Raw genomic sequence first — 13,340 nt, forward strand, 5'->3', positions numbered from 1 at the left:
AAACAGACTTACACTTCATATTTCTTCATATACTTCAGATACAGGAATTATACATGCACACAAATAGAATATAGACATTCAGTGGATTACAAGCTTTTCATAAAGCATTTTCAAGTTAGGAATATTCATGTTCCAAAATATATTTCCATAACACTATGGAGGTGCAACATCTCACATTCCTCCTAACTTTGCTCTTGGTATTGAAGATACTGTGCCTGTATACAATTTTTTGCATGGGATTTTCAAAGGGGAATTATAGGTTTTAGGCACTTAAGATCTATTGAAATTCAGTGGCAGTTGGGCACATAATTTTCAGGTATCAGAAAAGTCCAGTCTGAAGACCTAGAGCTTGCTCAGGAAAGATGGGATTGCTCAGAACACAATATAAAGTCTACTTCAAGAATACTTGCTCTCTAGCTTTATTATAGGTTGGACTTCCCTGGTCTGGCACCCTCAGGACCTGATGAGGGATTTTGCCGGACCAAGGAAAGTCATTTCTGCCCCCCTGTTGCTAAGCTCCTCCCTAGCCAGCCTCACTGCCAGCTTCCCAGCTGGCTTCCCGCTGCCATTGGCTCTCAACACAGGGCTCCCATACCCATTATGGCAGCCCCATCACCACAAGCACGGTCCTTCTGCCAGGCTTCTGGCCCCACGGAGCAGCCCTCTGGTAGAGTCCAGGTACACTCCTGGATGGCAGCCCGCTTGAGCTTCACCCTCATTGGGCAGACCCGCTGCCTCCCAGCTCACCAGGCACCTCTCTGCCAGATGGAAGCAGGACTGCCAGGCTCTTTGCTGTGCCACTCAGCAGCCCCACTCCTTAGTTCCTGACCCTACCACCAGGCAGCCCCGCAGTTAGGCTCCCGGCCCAACTGGGCAGTCCACTTCATCCCAGTCCCACTGCACAGGTGCGCTGCTGGGTGGCCCTGCTGCCATGTCCCTGGCCCTACCACTGGGCAACTCCACTGCCTCCCCATCTCGCTGGGCAGTTTTGCTGGTAGGCAGCAGCCCCACTGCTGGGCTCCAGCCTGCTGGGCAGCCCCACTGCCTCTTGGCCTCCCTGCACCTCCTGATGGCAGTGTTGCCACCAGGCAGCAGCCCTGTTACTGGGCTTTTGGTTTCGCTGCCACAGGGCAGCCCTTACTAGATTCCAGCCTTCTGCTGGGCTCTCACCTACCAGCACTTCATGGGACTCTCTGGTCCTAGAACAGTTAAGAGAGAGGTTTAACCTGTATTATGTTGCTCTTATGATGTTTACGTTAAATGTGTGGTTGTCTTATTCCAATTTTTAGTGGACACGTACCATTTAAAAAAAATTACATCTGGCGCTTCCAACTTCCTTCTTGGCATATATACCATAGCAACTTTAATATTATCTTCACTAGTATCTTGCTCTTAGCCCTTGTCTGTGAGGAAAAAATGGCACTCATACTGAATGGGGTGCCTATTTCTGTAGGTTATAATGATATAACTGTATTGGTTTAATTCATAACTTAGGTGGGGGAGAGGGGCCTTTTCTACATAGACAAGGCCTTAGAGTGCTCCCTTGCTCCCAAGGATTGAAACATAATGGCAGACCATCATGGGGACTCTTTCTTTGTTACTTCCCTGTGCTATATTCATTCTGCAGATAACTCATTAGAGTCCAATTATCAAGGGTGTCAGTATATACCTTTTTATCATCACCAAATCCACATGTAAAAAAGTATTTCATTAATTGAATTTTAATTGGTTACTTGTAGGAATTTTTAGAGGAAATTCTGAACAAGTAAAGGAGTATCAGCAGCTTCTGGATCCTTTGCTTCAACAGTCAGTTGAAGGTAATGTATAATAGTTTCAAGGCACTGTAGGTTCCTTTGAGTTATCTTAACTTATAAAAAGTGTACTTCTATTTTATACATTTTAGTGGAAATACTGTAGCAGATCAAAGCAGCAAGAAGCGAATATGTGAGAGGAATGTTTCACTGTAAATATTAATAGAAAACCTAATTCATTTCTTCTATAAAATCACATCTGAACAGAAAGGAGTTCAATATCTGGAAAAAGAAATGATGGTAGTTTACAATATGATTTCTAAATAAACCCCTCATTTAAATCATTTCATTCCTTAGGGTATGTCTACACTACCCTCCTAGTTCGAACTAGGAGGGTAATGTATGCATACCGCACTTGCTAATGAAGCCCGGGATTTGAATTTCCCGGGCTTCATTAGCATAAGCGGGGAGCCGCCATTTTTAAATCCCCGCTGCTTCGAACCCCGTGTAGCGCGGCTACACGGGGCTCGAACTAGGTAGTTCGGACTAGGGTGCCTATTCCGAACTACCGGTACACCTCGTTTCACGAGGAGTAACGGTAGTTCGGAATAGGACCCTAGTCCGAACTACCTAGTTCGAGCCCCGTGTAGCCGCGCTACACGGGGTTCGAAGCAGCGGGGATTTAAAAATGGCGGCTCCCCGCTTATGCTAATGAAGCCCGGGAAATTCAAATCCCGGGCTTCATTAGCAAGTGCGGTATGCATACATTACCCCGCTAGTTCGAACTAGCGGGGTAGTGTAGACATACCCCTAGAGATTATAGTGACTACACTTGGAAATTTTATTCACTAATATTCCCAGTATCAGAATATACCACTCTTCATACAAATATATGTAAATCTTTTAAGCATTCATTGGTTCTCAGCTTTAACAGCAGTGGGCCTTAAAAATTGTTCAGTAGTTGGATATAATACAGTTTGTATTTTTGACCTAGCCTTCTGTGAAAATAACAGTATTTTAGAATTGATTTTAATGTTATGTCTTCTAAATCACTTGTACTATAGTTTTAGTGGAACTGATGTATTATAAAGTAGACAGGTGGACTAAATTGGTGGCTCTACACAATGAATAAAGAGGCCACAGATGAAATGAGAATGACAAATAGATCCCAATAGAGTTTAAAATATTGATAGTCCAAGCCTAAAATTTTGAGTTTTGTTGAATATGTTTTGTTAATATTCAGTGGCAGTATCATAATTAATTAGGTGAATCCAAGGTGCAATTATTGCTAGTTGATAACTTTTGTTTTTGTCTATACAACTAGTAATATGCAAGAATCTTCTAGTCTTTCTTTTTAACTGAGTCATTTGCTCATGGGAATTTAAGAATTGTTGTACCACATCAGACCACAATGCAAGTCTTGTTACCTTATTGATCATCATCTTTTCCAGATCATTAATTTATATCTTGAGCAATACAATCTTAAGGGAGAATCTTATGGTGCTGAAGTGTTAACCTTTTTTCATCACCATTTATAAGATGGCAAAATTTGCAGATGATGCAAAATTATTCAAGATAGTGAAGTCACAGGCAGACCGTGAAGAGATACAGAAGAGTCTCTCAAAACTAGGTGACTGAGCAACAAAATGGCAGATGAAATTCAGTGTTGATAAATGAAAAGTAATGCACACTGGAAAACATAATTTTAACTATCCAAATAAAATGATGGTTTCTTAATCAGCTGTTACCACTCAAGAAAGACATCTTAGAGTCACTGTAGATAGTTCTTTGAAAACATCCACTCAGTGTGCAGTGGCAGTCAAAAAAACCAAATTTTGGTAATAATTAAGTAAGGGTTTGATAATAAAACAGAAAATATCATGGTGTCTCTGTATAATTACATGGTATGCCCACATCTGGAACACTGTGTGTATATGTGGTTGCTTCATCTCCAAAAAAGATGTACTGGACTGGGAAAGGTTCAGTAAAGGGCAACAAAAATGATTAGGGTTATGGAATGGCTTCTCTATGAGGAGCTGGGACTTTTCAACTTGGAAATGAGATGATTAAGGGGGAATATGATTGAGGTATATAAAATCATGACTAGCATAGAGAAAGTAGATAAGGAAGTACTATTGATCCCTTCTCATAATGTAATAATTAGGGGTCACCACATGAAATTAACAGGCAGCTGGTATAAAACAAACAAACGGAAGTATTTCTTCATACAACATACAATCTTGTGTGGAACTCTTAGCCCGATGATGTTGTGACTAATAGTTTTCCAAAAAAGAACTAGATAAATTCATCGAGGATAGGTCCATCAGTTATTAGCTAGAATGAACAGGGATATTATCCCTAACCTCAGTTTGCCAGAAGCTGGGAATGAACAACAGGGAATGGATCACTTGATGATTACCTGTTCCGTTCATTCCCTCTGGGACACCAGGTACTGATCACTGTTGGAAGACAAAATACTGGGTTAGATGGGACTTTGGTCTCACCCATTATGGTCATTCGTATACAATTTTATACAACTTAAAGCAGATTTTTTTATTAAATTTTTAACTTTTCATATATGTTCACTGCAAACTTAAAATGTACATGATTTATTATAAAACTTTTTCACATTGAAAAAATCTGCTTACCTTAATGATTTTCCCTCACAAAATTGGATCTAATTTTGAGTTTGTAAAGAAAGGCAAAAAGGCTCTTTATTTTCAAGTTACTTTGATTGTGACTACTTGGCTCACTTCTAGGCAGCATACATTTTTTTCTGCTATCTATAAATAAATGGGCTTAATAGAATATTAAACAGACAGTACATTTGTTCAGTACAGAAATCATATGAAAATGATGTTCAGTCATAAATAAAGTACTTGTTAATACCATCTTCAGTCTGTATTGATTGTTGCTTGGAAGGATAATACAATGCTGGCAACCTTTCAGTTCAAACAGATTATCAGTCCATATTTTATCCACTTTAAACTCATTTCAGTTTTATAGGGGAAATAGTGTGATTTATTTACTTCATGAATTTATTTTAAAATTATACAGGATATCCTGTTGTACCCAAATATTATTATGTGCCAGCTGACTTCGTTGAATTAGAAAAGAAAAATCCTGGTAGTCAGAAACGATTTCCTAGCAACAGTGGATGTGATGGAAAGCTTTTCTTGTGGGGACAGGCACTGTACATCATTGCAAAACTCCTAGGTGAGTAGAACTGGATAAAACTAGATTTAAACCATGTTTATCACACATCTGAATGTTAGCAATTAAACCTGTATTTCTTGTCACCATTTTTCTTAAACCAGTATACATATTCAGATTTAAGTTTTGAATGACTGGGTATTGTGTGTGTGTGTGTGTGTGTGTGTGTGTGTGTGTGTGTGTGTGTGTGTGTGTGTGTGTAAAAATAATTAAAAATCAATCACTACTCATACTTTGATAGATATGTGTAATTAAGTTCTGGAATAGCCTTTCAATGGGAGTAATAGGGACCAAAAAAAAAAAAAAAAACCAACCCCTTAATGGCTTCAAGACCAAGTTTGATAAGTTTATGGAGGGAATAATATGATGAGACTATCTACTACTGCAGTGTTCCTTTGTCTCATGTTACTTCATGTGTGAAACACTGTTGGCTTCAAAAGTTTCAGGCTTTCCTGTCCTCTTCAATACAGTTTCCCATCATTCAGTCATTAACCTTTGCTTTCACTCCCTTGACAGCTTTATAAAATATCCTACTCCATTAAAATTATGTTCCATACCAAGAATGCCTATAGTAAAATTTGAAGGTTGTACAATTAAGTGCTCAAGCTATGAAATGCCAGATTTAAGGCTTAATATGCCAATGCCTGGCCTAACCTCCAAACTGTTGAGGTTAGGTTACCACTGAGACTTACATAATGATTAGACTAATTAGTCATTTTCAGTAAGATTGAGAAAGTTGTCACTCCTGATAAATCGACTGGAATAAAAAGTCAAGGATCCCACAAGTGAATAAAGTGTGGTAATAAAATAAGGGAGGGTTATTTATGAAAATGAAATTCATATCAACTTTCAAATACTTTTCAGTATTGGACAGTGCATTAGTAGATATCTTCACGGAGGATTGGTCTTATGGACACATTCCCTCACAACCTACCACTTATGATCCCAGTTGATAATGCAGTATCTCTTTGACCAAAGCTGAAAAATGTATGTGATTCCTTCTAATGAAGCAATAAATCTGCTAGCCCAGATGAGACTATACTTGAACACCAGTCCACTTCCTCTCAACAAATCAGAGCTAAGCTTGCTTCCAGTTAAATAAATGTTATATGCTGTTTATTGTGTAGCATATTTGGTGTTTTAAACTAATGATGGTTATTTAGTACTGGACTTCTAGCTATGTCTAACAATTGTTCTTTCAATCACTGATCAGTTTAAATACAAATGTAAGCTAAACTGGACTTCTAGCTATGTCTAACAATTGTGCTTTCAATCACTGATCAGTTTAAATACAAATGTAAGCTAAACTGAAAGTAGCATAGAGTGACACTTTCTACATGGTTCTTGCTTTTCCAGAATCATCAAGCTAAAAGGTCATTGATTTCAGAATAGGTTAATTTATGGCTTGACAATGTCTGTAAGTGATTCTGTTCAGCATTACAAATATGAATGTACATGTTGTTAAGTGCACGTTTGCTTATCCTAGGCATCAGTAAATCAGTAGTTTTATAAGTATTTAGATATTGTGCATATCTTAACACATTGTAGATGACTATTCAGGAGTATTTTCATTTAAAAAATCAGTGTATGTTTTTTATTGCTGCTGCATTTTTTGATGTTAGCTGATATAACCAGAATATTTGTTTTCTTTTTTTAATCACTAATTAATTTCCTGATAGTCAAAATGCCATAGTGCTTTTCAAGATCCTGTACAAATTATTGGCTTATTCATGAATATATTAAAAGTAAAATATGACCCATCTGTAGCATACACCTAAGGAAGATTTGTTTCATAATGTAGACTGCTTCACATGTAAATTGAAATTATAAATGCTGACCTAAATAAGTGCTACAAATGCCTTAACTATTTTAACTAAATAGATTACTCTTGTTTTCTTTCTATAGAACTAATGCATATTTCTTCCTATAGGATTGATGCTTAGCAATAGCTGGCATTAAAATCATTTTTATTTTTACATTTTGAGTATTATTTTCTTTTCAGTTCCTACATCATTTAATTCAAGACAAGTATTTGCAGTTTGTACTCGAAGTGACTGGCGCGTGCGCTCTTTCTTTCACTCACTCGCTCACTATCTCTCTCTCACAGAGACTCTCTCTCTCTCTCTCTCTCTCTCTCTCTCTCTCAACACATTAATGTAGACATATAAACAATGAGACCTCCACATTTACCTATATGGCGATGTGTGTAACACAACTTTATTAACCAATGGAGAACCATTTCACAAACTACTATTAAGGCTGTACCAGTGCAGATTTCAGTTGGTCACCAGTGGCCCTAGGATCTACAAACTTTAGGACAGGTTTGAAGGCAGTGTCCTCCCTGCACCTTTCAGGCCTGTCCAGTGACCATGGCTAGAAACTATAGTCCAAACCCTTGCTTCTACTTCAACAAAGGGAGCAGAGCTTGAAATGGCTTTTTGCAGTTGTGAAACAAGCAGCAGCAGCAACTTGCAACCGTCTGTAGGTGAGAAATGATCAGCTGTCCCATCATGACCCTTTTCTGTCCAATGGAGCAGGAACAGATGGGGCAGATTCCCAGAGGGCATCCCATAGCACAGGAAATGTTGGAGAAGTAGAAACAAGAGAAAAGCAGCACGCTCCCCCTCTCCCTGGCGCACACAGTGCAGCCATCAGAAAAGGAGAAGAGGAGGACAGGGATATGTATGATAGTGCCCGAGCAGCTTCTGGATGAGATGTCCTTGGGGATAAGGGTGTCTCCCTTTGTCCCAGGGCCATCAAAGACACACTCCAGCTAATGTGGTGAGCACTAATTTGCATGTTCTGTTTCCTGTACTCGCCAGAAGTTCACCTGGTTATTTTTTGCTTTTAACTTTTCACATCTTTGTTCATAAATCTATACTTAGCAGTGATCAGCAGTGTAGTAACATCAGTTGATTAGGGCAAGAGTTCTCAAACTTTGTGATACTGCAACCCCCCTCTAAGCTGATTATGACCCCTCTCTAAGTTGATCACGACCCCCCGGGGGGTCGGGACCCACAGTTAGAGAAACAAGGTATTAGGGCATAATTGGTGGGTAGTAGGTTTTTTTTAATAGGGATTGAGTAATTATAACATGATCTACATTCCTGGAGAATGATAAAAAACATTTCCATGTCAATTCTTCTCAAGTAGGTAAAGAATATATGAATAACTAATTGAGAATACTTATAAAACTCAATACTGGAAATATAATACTATAAAACCAAACTAGAATAATTAAAGAAAACAAACTTCCTTAAATATTTCTAACAACAAAGCTATTTCCTGTAAGTTGTCTGTACATAGCTTTTAATTGAGTTTCCCCCATTAATTTCTTCCAAGTTACTTATAATCAAAATAAATAAGATACAAGGGAATGTAGATGGATACAGCTCTTGATAGTGTTGAAACCTATGCAAGATCTACTTACTTACATAGCCAATCTACATAATTCCTCCTACAACACACTGATGAAATAAGGAAAAGAACCCAGAACTGCATTCCATATTGGCCTACATTTATTTTCGTCTTCATTTGGGAGACACAGCATTTCAGAATATACATTGCTTTTAAATGTCCTATTTCTAAGAAAAATAAAGTAGTATGCTTTGCAGTATCAGATGTTGTGGCACACATTTGGTTATCTGGGCAGAGAATTTACTGGTTGAGACCAATGTTTCTATAGTCAAAAGTTTTTGACATGGACTGGATTTGAGAAATATGACTATACTGTAATTGTAACCATATATTCTTTTATCTATCTTTGCTACCCATTCCACTTTTCCATTGGTGGATTGGAAGTACCATTAGTTGTTGTTATAGTTATGTATATATTTTCAGTCATTCATATTTTATCTTACCTACTTGAGAACAAGTGACATGCAAATATAATATATATTATTCACCTTTAGCGTGACTCCTGTTATGATTACTCAGTTTGTGTACTGATTTTAATTTAAACAAATATAAAATTGTTGTAAATTTTAGTGTTTTTTCATTCTTCAAATATAAAAGCAGTGAGAAATGCAGGCTTACATTTTCAATGTTAATGTTATTTTTAAACTTTATCTTGAGCATTCAATACATGTCTAATTATAATGAAAATTAATGTTCTTCGAGTGATGTCCCCATGCATGCTCTACTGTAGGTGCTGGGCTCGTTCCCGGCGCCGCAGATCGGAGACTTTTCCATAGCGGTATTCAGCTGGACTGTACATGTGTAAAGGGCATCTTGCAGTGTTCGCGCTCTTTTGCATAGGCGTGCGGTCCAGCTGCTGCCAGTTCCTCTCAACCACCTCAGGCTGCAGACAGAATGATCTGGTCACTCCACCCCTTTCCTCATTCGTGAGAGTATCAAACTTGTTCATTGTTATTGACTGTTTTATTTATATATTTGTGTGTGTGTGTGTGTGTGTGTGTGTGTGTGTGTGTGTGTGTGTGTGTGTAGAGAGAGTTTGTAGTTACTTATTCAGTTTTAAACCTTTTGTTGGTTCAAAAAAAAAAACTCTTTGTTCTTCTGATGTATATAGTTTTTATAACATCTTCATAATTAGATAGAAAATACCTTAACCATTTCCCAAAATTGAGAACTTTGTTTAAAAAAGAAAAGCCTTAAAATGCCCAGCTCCCCGGGTTTCAAGAGGTGCAAGACATGTTGCGAGGCCATACCCACTTCTGACAGGCACTCTGCCTGTATTCGCTGGCAAGGCGCACATCCTACAGAAGTGCCCTCACTGTAGTAAATTAATAGTGAGGGTCCACTGAGATAGGGAAATGAGACTCCAGATGATACTCTTCGATAAGGCTCTCCAGCCTGCTGAATCAGATTCCTCAGCCCCTTCAGATCAACTGGCTCAGAAACGTAGGGCCTCATCTCCCACTGCCGTTCCACCCAGGAAAGTCAGGGCTCTGCCTGCAAGATCTCTGCCTGCTACATCGCAGAGCAGATTGAGCACTGGGGATAAGCCTGGCACGTTTGGCACTGTTGTCTCCCTCTATAAGGCACTTTTGACTTCTAAAACTAAAAAGTCGACAACTACGGTGCTGGTGCCACGCACACCGATGGAACCAAGACCAACCTAGGCTCCGTTAGACCTGACAAACAAATCTCCAGCACCAATAAACAAGTCAGTGCTGCATTCCTCATCAGCACTGCTGGCTCCGGGCTTGCAACCGCCTGCACCAAGTTCACAGGCAGACAGTGCGGCACCGAGGAAATTGTTATAAAAAACACCTCGGCACGGAAGCCCTATGCCCCATTCACTGTCGCCAACTTTTTCTCCGTCACCATCGCTGGCACCGAGATTGCCAACACTTGAATCTCACCCTGCAGAGCATCAGAGATCTCCTCACTCCGCGCACCGGAGACTACCATCTCCATTCCTTAGGGCACCGAGGAATCATGCCCATTCCTCTCACCACTGCTTCTCTGTCCCCTCATCGCCTTATTCCAGGATCTCATGCACCCGATCTTACTCAACACAATAACCGCGGGCAGCGCACTGGGAAGACTATAATCATGCCCATCTGGAAAGACGTTTGCCCCTCCACAGGGCATACTATCACCATGACTATTACCGGCATTACTCACCTCACCGTTATTCCTATCATTATAGATCTAGGTCTAGGGGAAGGTCTTTATGTGAGTGTGAATCCTCTAGACAGTCACCTGCCCAAGCAGCCTACCCCTGAGTTCAGCAAACTGTATTTCCACAGCTGCAATGGTTGGAGCCAGAAGAGAAGCAAGATTTGCATACGGAAAAACAGCCACCCGACATCTCTCCAACTGACCAATCCTCCTCTTCATCTGATGAGGCTGTTATTCCAAGAAACATCTCCCCTCCTGATGACCTCAGACAATTTCAAGAGCTCTTCTAGAGGGTGGCAGGAAGTCAGGATGTGCAGTTGGCAGCAATACAGGAGAATCAACATTGTCTCCTCAAGAATCTCCAACCAACACACAGCGCTAAGATTGCCATCCCACTGAATGAAGCCATACTTGAGGTCACAGACAAAATATGGCAAATACTTGCCTCTGCTCCACCCACTAGTAAAAAGGCGGATAAGAAGTACTTCGTGTCACCTTAAAGGGGTGTAATTTTTATTTACCCACCCCCAGCCCAACTCCCTAGTTATCGACGCAGCACAACAGAGATCAAAAACACCACAATCCAAAAACCAGATAGCTGATAGGGACAGCAAGAAGTTGGATTTATTTGGCAGGAAAGTATACACATCTGCTAAGCTAACTATGCTGCGCACTTGTCAAACCACAATTTTGATAATTATATGAAATTGACATCACTCATGGACCATCTCCCTCAGTCAAAGAGGCCCATTTTGCAATCTGTTGTCTAAGAAGGATATACCTCCGCCAGAGCAGGATTGCAAATAGGGATGGACGTGACAGATACAGCAGCCCGTTCTACTGTTACTGCAGTGGTGATGAGATGGACCTCTTACCTCCAAGCAGCAGGAGTCCCCAGAGACCTGCAGAATCAAGTGGAGGACTTACCATTTGATAAAAACAAACTATTTGCTGAGAAGACAGACACTGTGGTACACTCCAGCAAGGATTCGTGTACTACCTTGCACACTTTGAGGATGTACACTCCCCGTATAGAAGACAGCTTTATACCCCTTACCAAAGACGTTATGATTACGGTTTGTTACCAGATTTGCCCAATACTCTGGGGTATGCTCATTTATCAGGGTTACCCTTATGGGACTGGGGGAAGGTTAACAGTTCTATCAGTGTGCTGTTGGTGCTTACTTGGGCTCTCATATGGAGCTGAATTCTCCCTGCTGCCAATTCCCCCTCCCACTGGAGCTCTCCTGCAGGAACTAGGTTCCTCAGGATGGGGTTCTTACCACCTTGGCAACACACACAGACACTCACACCCACTAACAGAGCACGTCTGAGAGGACTGGGTACTCAGCACTCACAAGCTGACCCCTTCATATGTCCCTGGACTCAGCTGGCTGGGTTTCACAGCTATGTCACACTGCACCCTCATGTGCCTTTGGACTCCGTGGGCTGGATTAAACAGCACTTTAAGCTGCCATCCTCATAAGCCCCCAGGTTCAGCACCCCCTATCCCCACTTTCACACCACAGTCATTCACTGGTAAACCACACGATGAGCAAACCCCACAGGATTTTAGGCACTACAGGGATCTTTTGCTTGGGTACAAGAAGCGTTGCTGCAGAGCGAATGGGGAAGCCAAAACAACACCCCTTAAGGAAGAGTGAGCAAAAGAGAAAGAAAGAGAGAGAAGCAACCAGCTTAACAATGAAAGTGATTTATTTCTGAGTAGTGAATAGATATCAAACAGTTACAATATTAAATCTAACAATTACAATATTAAATCTAAATTGAAACTGATTACAAAAGTTAGGTAACCATATAACAGTTTATACAGGGCAGGGTCAGGAGTCTATGCTTAGAGAGATAGTTGAGAGAAAGAGAGAGAGAGAGAGAGAGACCTCACCACTCCACGGAGCTTGCACTGATCGGGGTTCCCAGATGATGATGGTAGCCGGGGGTCCAGAGGGCAGGAGAAAAGCAGGACAGAGCCCCCAGCACGATCAGACAGGAGATGAAGAAGTCTCAATGGAACTGATGCAGTTTAAGTCCAGGTATCAGAACAGTTTTCTTGGGGCAAGGATAGGAGTTTTATAGAGATAGTTCAAAGAGAAAGAGGAGAGACAATAGAGACTGATCACACCTGGTTATGGGTGATGTTCCTTGAACGAGCTCACAATGCAACTTGGCAGTTTCAGTATTTTAGATGTCAATAGGATCGTTACTAGAATTGGTCTGATAATGACTAATTTGGGTGTGAGCAAGCTTAGGTTCATTAGCATCTGGAGCAGGGATTTCCCATCAGGCAGTGCTTCTCTGCTTTCGGTGTCCCATAGTTCAGTGCGGTTCCTGCCTTGGAAGAGCTGCTCTCCATTCTGTATGCTAATGAGATGTCCCTCTGTTCCATCTTTAATGCAAATGAGGCTGGGGTGTTTCCTTAATTGTATCACCCTTGTCTGAAGCAGTTTAGGTGTGTCTTCCCCGGCCTTTACATTGCTTTCTCTTTGATTCTAGCAGAGGCCTGAGGGAGGGGGATGGTTTTCCATGAATGTCACTCCCTGACTCTCCAAGAGCACAAGGCTGACAGGCGACCATGTTCTGGTTCCCCAAGAATCACAGAGCTGGTGGGTAACAGGTTATAACAGACAACATTGGCAAAACCCAACAATGGGGCTTTGATTAGTCCCACACCCGAAAGAGACCTCAGACATGCCGTAATCAGAATAACCGCGCGCAATCCCAGCCTGCCATCAAGCAGCAGGTTTAACTCCTCAGTCAAGAGCATCCAAACCA

General features: G+C 40.8%; 1 protein-coding gene across 8 annotated transcripts in view; it reads left to right on the forward strand.

Moving 5' to 3' along the window:
* The window catches only part of PHKB (phosphorylase kinase regulatory subunit beta), a 238,626-nt gene that overhangs the window by 128,380 nt on the left and 96,906 nt on the right, over positions 1–13,340 (forward strand). For all 8 annotated transcript variants that reach the window (XM_006121182.4, XM_014572567.3, XM_006121179.4 and 5 more), the window contains 2 exons: positions 1,740–1,817; positions 4,809–4,967. In XM_006121182.4, coding sequence (XP_006121244.1) covers positions 1,740–1,817; positions 4,809–4,967 — 237 coding nt within the window. The remainder of the gene's footprint in view (positions 1–1,739; positions 1,818–4,808; positions 4,968–13,340) is intronic.

Source organism: Pelodiscus sinensis, chromosome 12 (assembly GCF_049634645.1).
Source record: "Pelodiscus sinensis isolate JC-2024 chromosome 12, ASM4963464v1, whole genome shotgun sequence".
NCBI lineage: Eukaryota > Metazoa > Chordata > Testudines > Trionychidae > Pelodiscus > Pelodiscus sinensis.